At 38.6% G+C, this 20,196-nt stretch overlaps 1 protein-coding gene across 8 annotated transcripts in view; it reads right to left on the bottom strand.

Annotated features, from left to right (window-relative positions):
- Positions 1-20,196, bottom strand: part of ATP11A (ATPase phospholipid transporting 11A) — a 121,823-nt gene that overhangs the window by 47,314 nt on the left and 54,313 nt on the right. For all 8 annotated transcript variants that reach the window (XR_011853144.1, XM_072135588.1, XM_072135585.1 and 5 more), the window contains exons 4-16: positions 18,969-19,049; positions 18,770-18,877; positions 18,387-18,515; positions 16,878-16,981; positions 16,015-16,065; positions 15,798-15,862; positions 15,382-15,463; positions 14,599-14,749; positions 11,821-12,018; positions 9,618-9,791; positions 8,819-8,982; positions 7,685-7,756; positions 5,613-5,686 (exon numbers count right to left, since the gene is read on the bottom strand). Coding sequence is in view for 7 of the 8 variants with exons in the window: in XM_072135588.1 (XP_071991689.1) it covers positions 5,613-5,686; positions 7,685-7,756; positions 8,819-8,982; positions 9,618-9,791; positions 11,821-12,018; positions 14,599-14,749; positions 15,382-15,463; positions 15,798-15,862; positions 16,015-16,065; positions 16,878-16,981; positions 18,387-18,515; positions 18,770-18,877; positions 18,969-19,049 (1,453 nt within the window). In the remaining variant the exon portion in view is untranslated. The remainder of the gene's footprint in view (positions 1-5,612; positions 5,687-7,684; positions 7,757-8,818; positions 8,983-9,617; positions 9,792-11,820; positions 12,019-14,598; positions 14,750-15,381; positions 15,464-15,797; positions 15,863-16,014; positions 16,066-16,877; positions 16,982-18,386; positions 18,516-18,769; positions 18,878-18,968; positions 19,050-20,196) is intronic.

The raw sequence follows: 20,196 nt of genomic DNA, 5'->3' as shown, positions 1-20,196 counted from the left end.
CCCGCTATTATTTGCATCAACGCTGTGACTTAGAATGGCAAAAGGAATCTGTCCAAAATGTAGAAATTAATCTTACTCCTTTCTATACTTCCACAAATATTTCCATAATTACATTCCCATTCTTGCAACAATAGCTAATGACAGTGCAGCCTTACAAAAAGTTGAACCACAGGCTAGGCTGTATTGCTGCATTGAATATGATGCTATGACCAAGGCCGTTATATTCAGAACCCTATTCATACTTCTCCCCAAATCCTTTTTAGCCAAAGCACAATACTTCCCAATTCATCTAGGCAGGGAAAAAAACCTGCATCTAAAAGTACAGCTCTGCATCTCTCACTCCCTGGATGCTTATAGAATCACATCTAGCTAAAGAAATAAGAGTACGTCTGCTGATAATAGCGACGATATGGAAACTTTGCCTACCCCCACAACTACCTACTTTGGCTAAAGCCATACTATTCTGCCGACACAATGTAATGCTATATTCACACGACCGTATGGGGGACGTATGTACGGTAGACAGGAATGGGCGCACGGCGCAGTACGGGAGCGATTCAGTGTCGTACATGTGCTGCATGTGCAACGGTACGGCGGGCACACATCGTGTGAATGTGCCTAAGTCTGTGCAATAACCAATCAGATAGACTAAGACAAGAAAATAATTCTCTACCTTCTTGTTCACTTATATCCAGTTTTCACTCTCTCACCCTCATGGATATCTAAAGGTATTTTATCAAAGATCTCTACGAAGATGGTAATTCATATTTTACCAACAAATAATTTAAAAATATCTTATACCTTCCCAGAATATTCATAAATATAACAAAGTGATAAGGATATTTATAAATTGTTTCTAAAATAGACAACCATCTATCTTCCTATAATAAAACATTATTGATCTATTTTTTTTATTACCAACAGTATGACATTTAACTGTTCCTATTCTGTGCGGGAGAGAACCCTGGAAACCAATACTTCTCAAGAGGAATGGACACAATCTATGTGACCTATTCACAAGTCACCAAAGAGCTGCTCACATGTAGAAGCAGCTGTTCTACACTGGTATTATACACAAGATCGACTCAAAAGTGTCCAAGCACATCTCACCTATGTTAGAGCGGATGTGGTGGCAAAAGAAATTAAACCATATCTTATGGTCTTTTCCACATATATCTAACTGATAATCTCTTTGCTATCTAGTCATCAATGTATATTGTAACTCTTTAACACCCAATAAGTTGTATTGTTTATTCAAATTGACTGCATGTTATTATGTCAAAATTCTTTCTTGAAAGTAATAAAAAATATAGAAAGTGAGTAACTTCCCCTAGCACAGTGAATGAGTAATGCTTCGTGGTATGTACAAAATGTACAAAAAAAACCCTGTACTTTCACAACTCACTGACTAACTACTGAGACAGTGACTGGTTGTGTACTCTAAGGTCTCAGCTCAAAGCTTTTCATTATGAGAGTGTAATGACACACCCATGCTTTATACAAAGAAATACATCTGCAAAGCAAGACCTTGTGGCGTCCAATAATGTATCAGTGCACAACACTAACAGAAGCCTGAAATAATAAGCTCTGTAGATACAACACCTATGAAACATATTATATAGTTTTATATGGAATACAATGATGATGAGGTTTCTATTGTTATCTATACATCAGCCTAATAGAGGTTAATAGTTAGAGGTTAATCCTGTAGGAAAGAAATATCAGTGCTGTTGTTTAGCAGGGGGGATGAGTCCTTGGGTCAGGATTTGGGAGTAGTGGACCCACTGTACTACAGCTGACAAAGCAGGTTGGACTTGTTGTGGCATGGTGCCACCAGGTCACTCCACAGGCGCAACTATGTCCGTGGTGGCGGCCAAGGCGAGGTACAAGGTTGTGAAGCAGAATCGTGGTCGGAGACAGGCAGGAGGTCGAGACAGGCAGAACAGAATCAACGACAGAGGTGGAGCAGAAGGTCAGGGCAGGCAGCAGAGAAGTAAGATTAGGAACAGAACCGAGAAATCAGTCTATATGCAGAAGGTATGGGACACAGCTTTCTCAATGGCATGGAAACACAAAGATCTGGCAGGGCATGAGGGAAGAGGTTGCCTATTTAAAGATTGCCAGGTGGCCAGCGCCAATTAGCGGTATGCTGGCCCTTTAAATCGCAGACAGAAACGCGCAAGCTGGTGAGAGGAGACCATCGCTGGAGCACGGCGAGGTAAGTGAACCTGCTGCTGGCTTAAAGGGGGCACAGGGAGGAAAACGGGTGCGCCTGCGACCCGGGACATCTTGCAACATATATCACTATGTTTTATACAACTTTTATATCTCTAAAGTTTTATTAAGCACTTAAATGATTCAGAATGTTGACAAAGGCATCAGCATAGAATAGGCTATTGGAACCAGCTAAAAATGACATTAGGATATCGGAAGTCAAGTGGAGACAAGGCAGAAATGACATTCTATAGACTCACAATTATGTCATCAGACCATTCGGCCCCGAGGACTGCAGTATCTCATATTATCAGACTCAGCTCACGTTGCTATCAATAAGACAATGGGGCACATTTATTAAGGCCGTTGTGCCAGTTTTCCCTCTGACTTAGCATGTTCTTTCTAGTACAAACTGCTTGCAAAGGTTTTTAACCCCTTAACGCTGAAGCCACTTTTCACCTTCCTGACACGGCCCATTTTTTCTAATCTGCCCTGTGTCACTATAAGTGGTTATAACTTCGGAACGCTTTAACATATCCAAGTGATTTTAAAATAGTTTTCTCGTGACACATTGTACTTCATGTTAGTTGAAAAATTTTGGTGGTATGTTTTGCATTTATTTATGAGAAAATCAGATATTTGGTGAAAATTTGGAAAAATTCTTGATTTTCAAACTTCAAAATGTTCTACTTTTTCCATACATAGTCATAACCGCAAAAATACTTAATAACTAACATTCACCGAATGTCTTCTTTATGTGGACATGGTTTTTTATGCATAGTCTTATTTTTGTAGGATGTTATGGGGCTTTGAACGTTAGGTGCAATTTTTCACATTTTCATAAAAAACGCAAAATCCTGCTATTGAGGGACCTGCTCTGGTTTCAAATCACTTTGAGAGACCTAAATAAAAGTAAAACCCCCAAAATTACCCCATTATAGAAACTATACCCCTCAACGTACGTAAAACAACTTTTATGAAGTTTGTTAACCCTTTAATTGTTTTACAGGGGTTAAAACAAAATCGGATGCAATTTTGAAAGGGAAATTTTTTTGGCTAAATTCATGTGTTTTTCAAAAAATGTACAAATTTTCAGTGGATAAAATACCAAAACGCTCCACAAAATTTGATACCCTATCCCTCCCGCGTATAACAATCCCCCATATGTGGTGGTAACCTGCTGTATGGGCACACGCCAGGGCATCAAAGAGAAGCTACGCCATTCAGAGCAGATTATGCATTGTCACTTTTTATTGGCTATACAATTTTTATTTTTTGGGCAATTTGGACATATAAGGGCTTATTTTTTGCGACATGAGATGCACTTTAAAAATACTTCATTTTAGTGGGTCTTTAGCTAATTGATGAGGTTTTATTAACTCTTGAATGTATGGGTGAAAAGAAAATTGTCAATTTTGGTTTCCTTTCTTTTTGTATATTTTGGGGGTCGTACACCATACACTAAAAATACTATATTATCTTTATTCTACAGATCACTACGATTACGGTGATACCTCATTTATATAGTTTTTCATTTATTTTTACAATTTTACTGGATAAAAACTAATATAGAGGAAATCTCATTTGTTTTTGCATCGCCATCTTTTCGGAGACGTAACTTTAATATTTTTTGGTTAACAGAGCTGAGTTTGGTTACGTGTTGAGTTGTTCTTTTCAGTGGTACCATTTTGGCGCATATAACTTTTTTTGATCACTTTTTAGAACATTTTTGTGCAGAGATTTTATGAAAAATGTACATTTTTGGCGTGTTTTTCGGGTTTTGTTTTTACAGCGTTCACCGAGCGGGTCCAATAATGTTTCTGAGTTATTGTACGGATTGTTACGGATGCGACGATACCAAATATGTGGGGATTTTTGGCGATTTTGTGTTTTTCTCCCTTTATTGCATGTGTATAGGGAATATTTGTGTTTAGGGGACTTTAACTTTATTTAATTAATTATTTTTATACAAAAATGTTTTTATTTAATGTTTTTAACTTTTTTTAATTTACTTTTACAGGTAAGCTTGAAGAAGCGATCCCCGGATCGCTTGTTCAAGCTTTTCTTCACATTACACAGTGTAATACAGATGTATTACACTGCGCATGCTCAGTGTGTTACAGCCGGGTCCTGTCAGCAGGTACGGACCCGGCTACAGGAAGGAGATCGCGCAGCTCCGGGCACCGGCAGTCCCGGGGCTGCGATCGTAACAGCAGACCCCCCCGGTAAGCGCCACGGGGGGTCCGATTCACTCTAAATTCCAAGAAGAATTCTCCGAGAAGAAATCTCCGATCGCGGGTGTTAGAGGCAGGTGTCGGCTATAATATATAGCTGACACCCGCAGCTTCTGGCCCCGGCTCCATTCAGGAGCCGGGTCCAGAAGCATGAAGTAATAGTACTGCATTTTGCGGGAACGCACATGTCGGGAAGGGGTTAAAGGATATCTACCACCACATTTAGGGGTGTAGACTGTCACCAAATGCATGCTTGTTACCTTAAGGGTTAAGTGGGAGTCCTCCTGCCACGTTCTGGACGTCTCCTACACCCAAATAAAGATTTTATAACCTTATGCAAATGCTCAACCTTCCACTATCCGGGCGCCTCCTGGTTCCGTAGGAAGATAAAATATGCACGCACCCTGATTGATATTTTGCTTTGTCGCCAGCCGCAAGTCCTCCTTCTTCTCTTGCCCAGACGAAGTCGCATGTGTGTCTCTTGCACAGCCGCACTTCTCTCCAACCGGCTGCGCAAGGGAGCTAGCTCATGTGTGGTATTAGCGACAGACGTCACTGGCTGTCTACAGCGCTTGCGGCCGGCGACGTAGCTGAATATCAATGAGGGGGCGTTCATATTTTATCTTCCAACAGAGCCAGGAGGAGCTCGGCTAGCAGAGGGGTGATTGCCTCTGGCTCATTTGCATAAAGTTATAAAGTTTTTATTACGGTGTAGCAGACATGCCAGCACATAGTGGTTGATGTCCTTAAAGAAGTGTGTGAGATACAAATTAGGGGGCGTTCGGGTGCTCAGTCAGCCCGTGGGCCAGATTTATCATGCAAAGTAGACATAAGTGTGTCGCACGCCCTTAAAGGTGCACCACAAAAAAGTTGGTGAACTCTGTCGGGCCATTGCAGGGAGTGCCAGATTCAAGATTTCACAGTTTGCACCACTCTTAGTAAATGGCCCCAATATGATTATGTTACAAAACTTAAAGAGGACCTGTCACCCCCAAAAAGACCCCCAACAAATATGCCCCCATAATCCATAAATTAAAAGAAAAATGGCAGATATAGAAAGGGGCTGACGAGAGGATTATGGGGGGCATATTTGTTGGGGGTCTTTTTGAGGGTGACAGGTCCTCTTTAATAATATATTATACTAATGACTTTTTATAATTCTACCTGTAGTGGATTTCACTATGACACTCATACGTCTTCTTACAGAATCAAACGTCAAAGTCTGTAGTAATTCAAACCTGTGAATTCAGAATGAAAGACAATAACGATTGTTAATGATTGGGAAATTGACATAAAATGTAATGCAACGTTATATACATCTACTACAATTTATAGCACTGCTTTTAGAAATGAACTTTGTAACACATCCAAAAACTTCTAAACAGCATCAAGAAGACAAGTAATAAAAAAAGAACTGGGGCAATGTCTTAGCAATACTTGCAGCACTCAGGGAAACAATATGGAAAGAGTGACTTGCAAAAGGGTTATTCCCATTTCAGATGTTAGCAGATATGATGGTGGTCAAAGAAACATCCAAAAGCTAAATCCAACATTCTCAGCATGATGGAGACAGGACTTTTCATATCAGTCAAAAATAGCTTGTATATACATTTTTCTTCTTTGACCATTAGGAAGTTAAATTATTTACATTGTAAAGATATTTTTTTTACTGGAGGCTGTATTGGGTAATAAATATTTCTTTATTGTTCAGTTTCATCTGACCAGCGCTCAGACACTTTAACTTGACACATCATCTTACACTGGGAAGGAAGTCTGGTTTTCCATTTATTCCTATGAGACTCATAACTTGGATGAATGAAGAAGTGTACCTCTTGTCCACACAAGACAATGGGGGAGGGAGAATCAGTATGTTCAGTCTTGTTTTATCTCGCTCAGCTATATTTGACCCCAAAGCTCCCACCGCAAAAAATAAAACACTCTCCACAACACTTTTGTAAAAACCCCAAAGAAGTCTACTACAGACATTCGAATAGGTTGATTTCCTTAAAAAATGTTATCTACTTGCACCCTTTATCAACTACGCATCAACGTGCTAATGCCAATTTAATTTCTTATCAACATGAATCCCCAAATACCTGTAATTGGATACCATTTCTATTTCTATGCCATTTATTCTCACTGGTTCAGGGGTTCTGCAACTAGACCTTAAATCTACCAACAACTTTTTAGTTTTCCTGTGTTTAATATTAGCCTGTTTACTTCACACCATTCTACGTAACGATCTATAGCAGGGATGGCAAACCTTTTAGACAGCGAGTGCCCAAACTACAACCAAAACCCATGTATTTTTCGCAAAGTGCCAATGTGACAATTTAAGCAGTAACTAATTACTTCCTGCTCTTTCGCAGGTTTGAATTGTATAGGCACCTGAGGACACCAATACAGTAGAAAGAAGGAGAAAAAGTTTGGATTATCATTGTAGCTTCCTTCTAGGGTCCTGGGCTGCAAGAGGCCTTAAGTCCTGTCTGACTAACACTGCCCTTGCGTGATGGCAAGGGTGCCCATAGAGATGGCTCTGAGTGCCACCTCTGGCACCCGTGCCATAGGTTCGCCACCACTGATCTATAGTCTCCCTTTATTCAGACTCCTCATTATTTCAGATACATCCTACCACCACTGTGTCATCCAAAATCTTTTGTATGAAACATGGCGGCTATTTTGTCGGATGTAGGCCGTATATACACTAAGAGAAAAAGGGATAACTATATGCCTTGTGGGACACCTGTATTATGCTCATTGATGCTAGCTTGCGCCCTAAGACAACTGGAGAAACAGTGTTAAATGCACTACTTGGATGTGAATCAATGCATCCTCTACACTCATATTTTTCCTATACGCAAACTGCAAGTTTTTCCATCAAATATATATATATATCCCTCAGAAGTCTTGGTATCACAGGTCAGTGAGCATCCAGCATGATAACGTATTAGTGTCTCTATAGTAAATGCTTTAGCAGCTTAACCTAGATTCATGGTTTCTATTTCTGAATGAGTCCCTGACACTTGCTTTATTATTCATGGATCCTGCTGAACATAAGCTATAAAGTCCACATGGATCAGTGCTAAAGAGCTATGCAACTGTAAAATTACATGTCCAGCTACAGCCATCATATATTTATTTTCATTAGATTTTTTACTTTCTATATGATTGAAGGTAATAATTCACTTGCAATTTCACATCATGGTGACCAGTATCTGCTGACTCAAGTACCATACCTTTCAATGTCATTTTCTCTATTACAGATCTCCATGTAATTGTCCTTTAGTCTCAGAAATGTGTAGCCAAGTCTGAAAGGAGAGAGACAGGTCATAAATACATACCCACTAACTTCATAACTTTATAACCTACAGAAGGGGGTACAAATAGAAAAATACCTTGATGTTATAAAGAAATAATTAGTAACCTCAGACAAAAATATTCTTCCATAGTAAAAAAACATTGTCCAAGGGTCCTCTTTTAGTTATACCTTGGCCATGGATATGAAAAAGTAATCATACACTCCCAGTGTCGGAATAGGGTTCCAGGGCCCCCCAGATAAAAATATTATGGTAGGCCACTGTGACACTGTACTCTCCCCTTATTTTAGTCATTAGTTCTCCATTTTTAATTCACAGCTGCATTTAAAATAATAGAAATTAAACTTATTTACTCACTTCATTCCAGTCCAGCAGGTTGGTATAGGATCCTGAAGCTTCAATTAGGCTGCATGTCAACACTGGCCTCAGCAGTTATCTCTGCATCCAAAGCTTGTTACTTACGGGGTGTAGAGGTCATCGCTGAGGTCAGTGATTGGCAGTAGAAGGTTACAGCATGGGTACACCTCAAGTGTCTACGGGTACGGGTAGGAACAGTTGCAATCTGCTACTAACCGTAGTAGTGCAGTACAGTCATTAGGTATATATTGTATCATTTTAACTACGGTATAAATAAACCTGATGGCCTGTAAACCGAGTTTTAGACCTAAAGTTGTGTCCTGTAGGTGAATCTAAAGGTGATCCTTTACACAGAGCAATCTAGATCACTTGACTGTGTGTACCTCTCCACTGCCCTGTGTCATCAGCTGACAAAATGCCCATTTGTTGACTAATATCATTGTTTCTGTGGTTAGGAAAATGCTGGTGGGAACCCTCTAGCAAGACTTCCTGATTTGCATATCACTTTTCAGGTCAATAATGGGCAGGTACAGAATTACACCTACATACTTTCCATAAAGTTGGATTATCAGAATCAGTAAAATAATTTAATTTGTTCCCAGTTTTTTTTTAAGTAGAAGACCAAACTTTCCAATAATTGAACATGCTCCAGTATTTACTAACATCTAAATGTCAAGAGATTGGTACAATTCTCACCGCTGAATGCCTTCAACAAGAGCTACTTCATCAGGAGAAGAAGAAATGTAGACACTAGATTTGCCAGATTGACTTGATTTCTTTTCTCCGTCAGCGTGGTCCTCGTCTTTCACTTGTACAGTGTGGCATAGGCAGAGAGCACGAAAGAAGAGGTCTTCCCTTTCCTGAGAGCAAAGAGAAATGGGATCACTATTTTCTCTTCCTTACTGTGGTGTCTAAGCAGTCTTCATTGTTTTGTCTGGAATTGGGGAATTATTTTAGGCTGTTGATTCAGCAAATGCAAAATTTGTGTTACATGTAGCAATTTTGTGACATATTTTGTTTTTTATTTTTGAGTTTTGTTGACATATGGGAACCATCATCTCCAACAAAAAGTACAAAGCAACAAACTCAGTAACTGCCTCTAGCTTTGTGTACATGGCTATATGCAGTATCCGTGTGATACAATTCCATGATATGTGTCCATATCATTATTAGGGTCCATTATTATGAAAGGTTTTTTAAGCTGGAATGTAAAACTACCTAAAAGATTGTAATAATAATAATAATAATAATAATAATAATAATAATAATAATAATAAAAATAATATTATATATATATATATATATATATATATATATATATTAGATATATATATATATATATATATATATATATATATATATATATATATATATATATATACCAAAGCTTGCAGCCTGGGACACAAGAACTAAAGAATCAAATGGATCTTATCCTACTGAACTATGGTTTACGTTATAAAGAAACAGGAAGGTATAGAGTTATAATGAGTAATACCTTTCCTCCAGATCCTGGTGATGAATCAATCATGTCGATTCCCATGCAATCAGGAAGGATCTGGCCATTGCAGATGACATGTGGAATATATACATGGCCTTCAATGCAGCATTCAATAAACTCCATGTTGTTCTCTGTTAGTGTTCCAGTCTTGTCAGTAAATATATATTCAACCTACAGTTTGGTGCATGCAAGAAGATAAAGATTAAGGACTTAAAAAGTAATGAGCTGGTAATCAAAAAACACCAACCAAGACAAATAAAAATATTATTAAAGAAGTTGTTATTATTATGTGCTTCATCCTGTATGATAATGAACATCTTTGATACATTGTCATACAAATAAATGCAATATACAATTTCTTACTAAAGGTTGAGACACAAGCCCAATTACTGTCTGCGCCCGCATTGTCTGGATATATCAAGACCTACCATTAAGATCAGCTGAAACGATTAGCAACAGCGAGTTTATTAAAAAGATTCCAAACAGAAGGTGCTAATTATACCCACACAGTCGTCTCATCCGCAATATCAACATCTCCGTGTATTTACAAACAGTGTTCACAATGATCCGTAAATACCAGCTGCTCTTAACCATGTGGCTATGGATACACGCAGGAGAGCAGATGTAAAAGGGTTATTAGCAAAAAGGTCAGGGATCGCAAACAAAATGTAATGTAGTCATGTCATATTGATTTGATATTGGTTTCAAGGCAAGGGCAGACATATTGGGGGAGATTTATCAATCTGTCAGTGGTAGAATTATGGAATAATTTGCACTTGAAATGGCTTGCACCATATTTATTAAAGATTTTAGACCATTTCACGGAAGTTCTCTGACTTGTCTGAAAAGTGGCGTGGGTTGGTCTGTGCAACAGTAATATTTTTGTGAGTAATATGGAACTAATGTGAATAAATAATTATAAAAAAGAAAATGCCAGAAACATGCGCTGCTGTCTTTGGTTAGGTGTATGATAAACAATCAATAAAATGGAAATAAAGTGCGTATCTCATGGCCCAAAGCCATTGGCCCAAAGCCATTGAGCAAGTTCACGGTGCATGCACCATGCTTCACTAACCTAGGAACATGCCAAATCCCAGCACTGCAAAAGACAGGACAGGTCCTATTCCTGCCAAACTCTGCGGCATCGCCAGTCATTTTTTATGGACATTGACGGACTGAGCTCCCTGTTGTAAGCAGGCACATGGCCATGTAGATTCTTAATATTGTTGTAAAACTTTACTGTGTACACTGCTAGAGAGACTCTTTGGTGATGGTAGTGGACTATAATATAGGTACCTGTGTACTTTCCAAAAATCTGTGAACATTTTAATGCAAATGTAATTACGCAAATTCCCTCTCCTCAGCTGCTATATTGTGCTTTAAAAGGCAATGTAAGCGCCGAGTGCTAAGACAGCCTAAAGATAAAGGCAATGCTTTTTAATCATAGTTTTTTGTGAAGTATTTATTTTGGGTGGGTTAATTTGGATGGCAGATTCTCTTTAACTCATCTAGGACCATCATTGCTGCAGTTTTCTATTGCTCCTGTGCTAGCTTGGAGTCTCTAGTCAGAGACACCCCTAGACCCTAAGGAGAAGGGAGATGGGGTTTATTACCGCTTCTCCCTTCTCCACTCCTCATTGCATCGCACTGAAGTAGAGCCATGCATAGAGGAGCAGAGCCGGCACTGCCGGCGGCTCTATAGACTCGGCGGTCGCTGATCACACCCAGTACAGCTCAGTATAGATTGCTTCCCCCTGTAACTGGGTCTCTTATGAATACCCCAGTTACAGGAAAGAGAGCAGCGGAAAAGGAGTAAACTTGTAAAGAAAAAACATGTAAAATTAAATAAAGCCTGTGAAAATGTCCTCCAGGGTTCTTTTATGACCTTATGGGGAACATAAAAAGTAAAAACATACATACCCAAGCTTATATACTCATGCTGTCAGGGTAACAATAAATAAATAAATATTCATAAAAATACATTTGCATTTTCCCAATAAAAAAATAATAATATAAAAATCCTCCGCTACACTACAAAAAATATTGCCATATTATAAATCAAAACAACCGAAACAAAACAGAGAATGCATTAATAATATTCATTTTGAGTTGATTTGAAAATTAAAAAGTTACAACTTCATATCTACAAGGTCTTAGACTTAAACTGATTTATACTAAAGTCATGATCCAGATCCTTCACCTGTCCAAGTTCTTCATTCAGATCTGATGTGTTCACAAGTGGGCCTTCTCCTGTCGTCTCATCAAACATCTCCTCATCCCAGGTAAGGAAATAAGAACCCAAAAATTTCTGCATTTCCACAGTGACGTACATAGAGACAGGGATAATGTAATTGAAAAGGACCATGAAAGCCAGGAAGTCTGTAAAAGCTCTGATAAACTGAAACGGCACAAAACAGATAATTCTTACAACTCAACAAAAAAAGCACATCAAACATTGTGAAAACTAGAGCAAATAATAGCAGTGATTCTTTCTGATGTCATTAGTTAAAACGAAATCTAAAAGGACAAATATCAGTAGTGATTTCTCATATTTGTTACTTCAATGGTGCAGGGGTAGAAGCACATCATTTCTCTCATATAAACCAAAGATTAGAATGTGCAAAATCCAATATACTATGTAAGTGCAGACCCGAGGGCCAGTACATGAAAAAAGGGATGTGGTCTGCAGAGCTAGCTGACCTGTTTTACTCTTTATGGACAGCGCAGTACTACACAATGGGTCATCCTATCTACACCCTTCACTAGTAGAAAGATTTTCTTTTGGAGAGAAAAATAGAATGAAGGAGTAAAGGAAAGCATCAGACAACACATATGACAAGAATGCTTGTAGAATATGCAGAAAAATATAAAAGCTGCACAGGGAACAAAAAGGAAAGAGAGCGAAGAAAAGGAGCACACAGAAAACAGCATTAAGAAAGTGGGGCAGCAGGGACAATGCAGGGGACAGCTACATTCCCAAAGAAAGGAGGGTGAGATACATAAACCTGGTGACTGTTAACTATGGATAAAAAATATTATTATTCCAAAACTATGATCCAACAAACATTTCCCTTCCAAAAAGAGACTCTGTAATAAATCCCACTTAACTGTTGCCATAGATGAACATCTACTAAAGGGTCATGTGATGGAAATAGCTTCTCCACACATTGGGGTTAGACAAAGAAGAATATATCAGTGCTGTCTTGTGGTGTTATGTCACGTTCTTTGTTAAAAAGACTATTTGGCAGATGCCTGTAATGCATCTCTGTCCCTGCATGCTTCTGGAACATGTATTCAATTACACATTTCAAATGTCCATGGCAAAAATATACTCCAAATACAATTTGACGAACGAGTGGGGGAGCGTGTATTTAGCAGGGGTGTTTAATGTTGCATTTGATGTGGTTGTTACACATTCAGCTCCTTGAAGTATGACACTGTCACCCACAGCTTAAGGCTCCATGCAATCCATGTGAATGGACAGGTGCTGTGAACTGCAAGCTGGGTACCCAGCTATCCTCTCTTCTGTGCTGCAAAGCCAGGCAGGCATAGGTGCTGCTCAATCTTTTGCAGTGTAGCCACCCAGCTGGGATATGCACAATGCACATATATGGTGGCTGCTAGATACATGATGTTTTTGTAACTAGCTTACAGCCACTAATTGTGGACTGCATTATTTTTGATATGTCTAGTACTATTATATGTGCTCTCTACAAAGTTGCACTTTTTATATATGCAATATAATTTGGGTTTGGTAATTGTTGAATTGTTGCAAATATTTGTTGGGAGCCATTGACCTGACTGCCTAGGGCACCAAAATGCCTTGTACCGGCCATGATGAATACATTCACAGATTACTATTAAATGTAGCTGCTGTGCTGATTTTGGTAGGGGGTCTCTTTCTTCCCCTCCTGTACGGCAAATCACATGGTGGGGGAGGATTGGGTAGTTTGATTTCAAGAAGTGTTTGACTTATTTTCCTCTATTGAAAAACCATGTATTCTTATCCAAGCAAAGTATTTAAGTGTTAGTAAGAGGCAAATGGAATACAGGTCAGTTACATGAGCATTCAGCTGACACCATCAGATGTATATGGTCAGCCTTAGACATATCTGCCTTTGGCCATGTTAAACAATTCAACTGGTAGCTAAAAGTTCAGAATGGCACCTTGTATAGTGGAGTTGTAAGCCCTGGCAGCTAAATAATGAAGCAGGATGCAGTAACTTTGTAAGTTCTACTAGTTACAATGACAGGCCACAAGAACTGCTACTGTGGTAATCCTCTTATATTTGTTATCCATGTGCTCATAACATCATTCTGTAAGGAGAATATTCTGTAGAATAAATTATACATTATGTATGTATTTTCTTTAGAGAAACATGATATGGTGATGGCAGGTCCCCTTTAAATACTAAATACTAAATACCAAATAATTCTTTCAGCAACCAGATTAATGGTCACTTATCTGAAGCTGATCAGTTATTACAGGCATCGGCACATCACCGGCTACCACCGCAATACTTCTATGGTCCCAAAATATATTCTGCAATATTGCCGATCAATAACACTTAGAGGTGGCACTTATAGTTACAGTAAATACTGTGCTACATGACATGCCCGAAATACACACACAAGTCAATGGAATGATCAATCCTCAAAGATCCACAAGCCAGTGCTGTTCTCATAGGCCAATACACATAAAATATTAATTACACTGCTTCAATTTCTTTTTTTACTATATAGTACATGGAGAATCACAGATCATATAATGCTCTCTGTAGAATATGAGACACTTAGAACACAGGATAGATATCAATGTTACCTGGCAAGCCACATGCGTCATCACTGGAAAACGCAGTGTAGATAATGTAGATAATATTTCTGCTTATCCACATAGAAGTCATTGATAATGAGCAGTCAATACACAATTTCCATTTAAGGAAGGCTAAACTATGGAAAAATGAATAATAATATTTACCAGATTCCTTTGTCTCTCTGAGTCTGTCTTTTGGTTATACCAAGGCTCATCCCTGAAAGCCTCGCTCTGCCACACATACTTTAGCACAGTGTTTATTATGGCTTTGCTGATCAGAATACACAGGTACACAATGAGAAAAGCATTCATTGACCTAGAAGGAATAAGGTCAGACCGGTCCTTTAAAAAATACTATAAAAAAATCAAGCAAAAAGTACTAAATGAAAATACAACAATATAATGTCACATTCATTTTAAAGTCTGAGATTTTAATTTTGGTAGTGGTGTTATGTTTCTAACATTTTTTACTCTATGGGGCATATGTATCAGGGCCTAGACATGGCGTAGCGGCTCTGAAATAATCGCAAATGTTAGCTTATTGCTAGCACTTGGGATTATTTGTTCCAATCCGCCACCTTCACGGCAGTGGGGCGTGAAGTGGCATGAAGGGGGGGGGCGCGGTCGGCTGAGCGGAGGGCATTACTGTCCCCACGCCGGCGCACTCGCTTCTGCTGGCGACTTTTCACATGTGAAGAGTCGCCGGCTCTGTTTATTTCTACGCCTGCCTGCCTGATACATCAAGAGCCTGAAGCCTCTTGATCTATGGTGCTGCAAAAATGCAATGGCGAGTGTATGATAAATATCCCCCTATGTACATACAATTACCAAACAAATTCATGTACATCTATGGAAGTCAATATTGTGCGTATGAGATTTAGTGGTGTCTTATTACACTTAGCTGTGAAGTATAGCTAATTTTATGAATAATGAATGAGAACATTTTACTTTTCAACAGCAGATCTTTTCTGTGATTTGGACTGGTAATTTAATGCCATCTTGGTTTCCATGCCAGTATATATAGCAACACCTAGAATCAGAAAGAAGTGTAAATGGAGATTGTTACTTGAGAGGAACTAAGACTAACATCTTCTCAATTAACACATGACTGAGTCAGCAGAGTGGCATCCTAAAACTATTTACGCACTGTTTATTTGCTTGTGCTAACTTTATTGTTAATGTTGTATTGGGTCCTAATTCCACCTTTAATGATCTGTTTAGTCACAATGAAGTATTTATATGCTTGCTTAAATGGCATTTTGCCAGAATACGATGTGCAATAATATTCCTTCATTTTCCCCAACTTGCTAAGGAGCTAGACAATAAAAAATACAAAAATATCCAATGCTTCTAATGTCACTTACCAAATATTCTTTCTGTGTTCTTTAATGTAGCACCACGAAGTAACAGATTTTCTGAACCCAGAGGCCTAATACATGAAAAATGATATAATAGTATACAAATATTGGTAGGTTAAATGAACTTTAGGGAAATAAATAAGTAATATGTTAATGCACAATGAACAAACAACTATCTACGGAATTGGGATAAGCTAGCTTAAGGAAAAATATATCAGCTAACCTGGCAATGGGGTCATCTGTTTCATTATAAATGTTGATTCGACCGACAAACCTGAACAATAAAAGTATAAAGTAAAACAAGTAAGCACAGAGATAAGAATGTAATAATACAACACATCAACCTGTAATAATACGGTGGGGGTAGTAGTAGAATTGAAATTAAATGTTACTTTGGGAAAAGCTGTGGGGCTTCACTGCACAATCTGATCCAACTTCCCCCTAACTATAATGTCTGTATGGTTGAAGTACTGGTCTCTTTGTATAAGGCAGAGGTAACTAATGGGCCTCTAATGCTCCTGGGTCTACAACCTCTCCACCTCCTCAAGTTACCCCCATGATGGACATTGGAGAGGACTATCAGTTTATTAAAGGACTAGTGGTATCTGAATAACATATATTTCCATTTACCCTTTACCTTCAGGTTTGAAAGTAATTATGTGTTTCTAGCTTAAAAATACCTTTTTGGCCGCCTTTGTGCTGCAGCTAATTGATGTTACAAGAGCAAACAGTGCACAATAATGGCCTCGCCTTCACATCTAACATCATTCCACAGTAGACAAAAAGCCCATTCTTACTTCCCCTATACAAGGAGTCAGCTATGCTTCTGTTTTACTGTACAGACTCTGATCCTTCCCTGACAAGCAGGGCAGAGGACTAATTCCATTGGTCGCTTTGCAGTCAACAAAGGAACACTCTTTAGATGTTCATATTGCTTTACACTATGAATAATACATAGCATACAACATAATACTACACCATGTAAGTACATTTTTTAGAATTTAAATGGCAAAAATTGTTGATTGTTTTGATCTATTCAAAGAATATGAAAATAATAATCGGAGGATCCGAATCGGAGGATCTTACTTGTAAAGATCTGGTTGAGGTTGTTCACATTCTATGGTAGCGTGCAGCGTGTCCATTTCCTGTTCATTGTGAAATGCTTTTGTGTCTTGAACAGAAAAATATGTCTAGTTTGGGGAACAGAAATATATATAGTATATATGTTTTTAAAAAGTGTGTCAACTTGTAGTTACTGATATATCACATAGACTACAGATGAAATAAGAAAACACAGTACATTTCAGGTCTCAGGAAACACACAGCTTGTTACCCTCTGGGATTGTATCTGTTGTAATAAGCTATGTGTCAACATAGTTTATACCACAAGACAGTTGTCTATGGCTGCACCTGTTTTTCAGATTAGAGAACAATATGAGAGATTCAAATATAACATTCTGATATTTAAAGGGATTGTCTGAGAAGTTCTCTGCCTTTGTTACTCCATACATTTATGAGTAATAACAATGCCCCTGTAAGCAAAAAATACTGGGATTGTTGTCTGATGTTTCTTAAAGGAAATCTACCATCAAAATAATGCATGATAAACCAGGGGCACTTACTTATAGATCCTGGCACCTCGACTGTGGTAATATTCTTATATTTGTTACCCATGGCCTTCTTACTTTTATAATTATGCTAATGAACCAAAAGGGCTACCAAAAGGGGTGGTTCGGAGAGCTTCTCTGTGTGGCAGATTCACAAGCTGTTATACTGTCTTCTGCTCCCTTGCTCCCTCAGCACTTTCCCCTTCTTCATCCTGAGGTGCCAGGATAGTTTCATCACACAGTGTCCCTGGTTTATCCATGTTTGATTTTTTTGATTTTGATGGTAGATGTTCTTTAAGAGTTTAGAAATGACTAAACAAGCACAAGCTTACAAACATTGTCTGACCTGTACAAAAAACTGAAAGTCAGCAGAGAAATCTCAGGCTTCTCTCTGGCCCAGTGGCAGAACTTCAGCAGATATTAGAGGGGTTTATCAAGGCTTGTACTGGCGTACAGCCACATATTATGACTATTTCCCTCCTGATGCCTCCTGCACACCAAGTAGTCATGGAGGGGTGAGAAGTGGGACATTTTGGCTGTGGAGTGGGCCAGCAGGAAACTTTCCTGCCCTGCACCGGTGCACAGGCTATAACCTGTGCAAGTTCCTGGTGCAGGTCACAGTGAAATTTTACCCCTGGCAGGGCTGTAGCCTCTTGATAAACCCCCAGAGCTAAATTAACAACTCCTGCCATTGTCTCATGCGTAGTAAAAGGTGACATCCACAATGAAAATCTGCAACATAAATATACATGAGGCAAATTGAATTTGTATACTACAACTTATGTTCTCTGTAGCACATAAATTAGATTTTCTACAAGGCATGAACATACCGATGGGAATTACACTGCAGAAATAGAACCATAGATTTCACCCTTTACGTTGTTAGTATAGACTGAGATATATCACTTGTAAATTGTGTCTAAATACACACTATATTACACTCTAGCCAATGAATGTAATACAATATAGAAAAAGACATTTTGCCTACTTTGTGACTGGATTCTCCATCCAAACTAGCCGTTGTGACAAAACATGTGCCATCCTCCCTACTCGAGGAAAGCAGTATCATATCACAAGGAAAAACTTCATCTTCTTTAACCATAACAATGTCTCCCACCTACAGAATAGGGAAAATGGTGTAAAATAGAATATTTATCATATGGTAAAAAATATTTTTTTAAAAATGTGAAACAGTTTTCCTTTTTTTCTTTTGTAGAGGCTAGTAACCTAGAGATCCCTGTTCATGTGCATTGCTGTAGAGATCCATTTTTTACAATTAGGGGATTTGTTACAAAAATAAAATTGTTGCATTCATGAGTTCAGATCTAGTCTAAGCTCACCCCATAAAATCACAAACTGATTCTAACTTACCCTAAGTTTCCGGCTTTGTTTTCGGACCAGTTTGCCATGCTGGATAACATGGACAGAATACTGGTTCATAGCATTATCAGCTTTGTGCCGTAGCCAATCTTCATAGCCCTGTGTAAGTAATAGGAGTGACAAAGTTATAGTTATACCCTAACATTTCATTTAAATATGTCGGATCCTAGAGCCTAAATGAACTAGTTACCTGTTTTATTGCAGTCACAGTGATGACAAAGAAAAGTGGCAGGCCACTGGTTATTGGACTGGTTGGGGTATCAATGATAAGCTGCAAGACATCATAAAATGTTATAAAATATAAAGCATGAGCAAAATCAATTAATAATGGCTTGCGGGAGATAAAAAGACTACTTTACAGAGGAAATCAGAGAAAATTATTTTGATAAAGCAAGGAAATTTTATGGACTGCTTTTATTGGACAGTGAAAGTCATTGGTAGCATGTTATCTAGAGATCAGTAGATCCCTATTAAAACCACAGCATGGGGAAAGTTGACCATCATGTGCATATTAGCTTGTCAGACATCCCTTCTCTAATATGGCCATTAAGTCATTTAAGTTGGTTTCCGTTTAGCAATTGTAGCATATTCCACCACTTTGGGAACACTTTCAGCAACTTTGGCAAGCTAAACTTCTAACTCCAACCCAGATAGCGCCCTTATAAGTGTCTGTTTTTAATATCATTGTCTATAATACAATACATTTTCTATTGCAAAGAAACAAAGGTACTTTGCCACCAATCTGTTCAGGCCAAAGCAGTGAAAAATAAAAAATAATTGCGCTTGTTGACCAGGCAGCTATCCAGAAACAGACAGACAATATCCTCTAGAAACAATGTCAAGAGTTAAAAGAGAATCAGAGGTAAACTCGGATATTGGCTCTGGAGAGATGTGTAACTGACTTGACTTGCATGGATTCCCTTAGATTGAGGGATTTATTAGAGGGTATCGTTGTTAAACTTATTAAATATTATTTGTAGTGTAATGTCCTGTGTTGACTTTATTGATACTTTGTTTCTCATTAACAATAAAACAATGTTGCAGTCTTCTGATCTCCCAGCCCCTTATTTTGGATAATTTATCTGTTAGGGCTAAGAGGCTTTTTGCAACACTGTTTGTTGTAGACAGGGCATGCACAGAGTATTGTCCTGCGCACACTGTATATGCCGAGTGCAGCGTCCGATATTGTATTAATGTGGCATCAATCCCAGGTTTTTGGGAACGATGTTCACATAGCTTGTATTGCTGCTCCGCTACTGCTGCGCGCCCAGAGGCAGTCCGTGTGGCAAGGGATTGCCGTGTCAAGACTGCACTTAAACAGCAACGTTGTCTCACTCTTTTATGTGAGTGCCGGGCTGCTGTGCATGATCGCGGCTTCAATGCTTCTCCTATGCTGCTCGTGTGTCGCTCTCTGACAC

The sequence above is a fragment of the Engystomops pustulosus genome, chromosome 2 (assembly GCF_040894005.1).
Source record: "Engystomops pustulosus chromosome 2, aEngPut4.maternal, whole genome shotgun sequence".
NCBI classification, from domain to species: Eukaryota; Metazoa; Chordata; class Amphibia; order Anura; family Leptodactylidae; genus Engystomops; species Engystomops pustulosus.
This window is presented reverse-complemented; position numbering and strand designations above follow the sequence as displayed.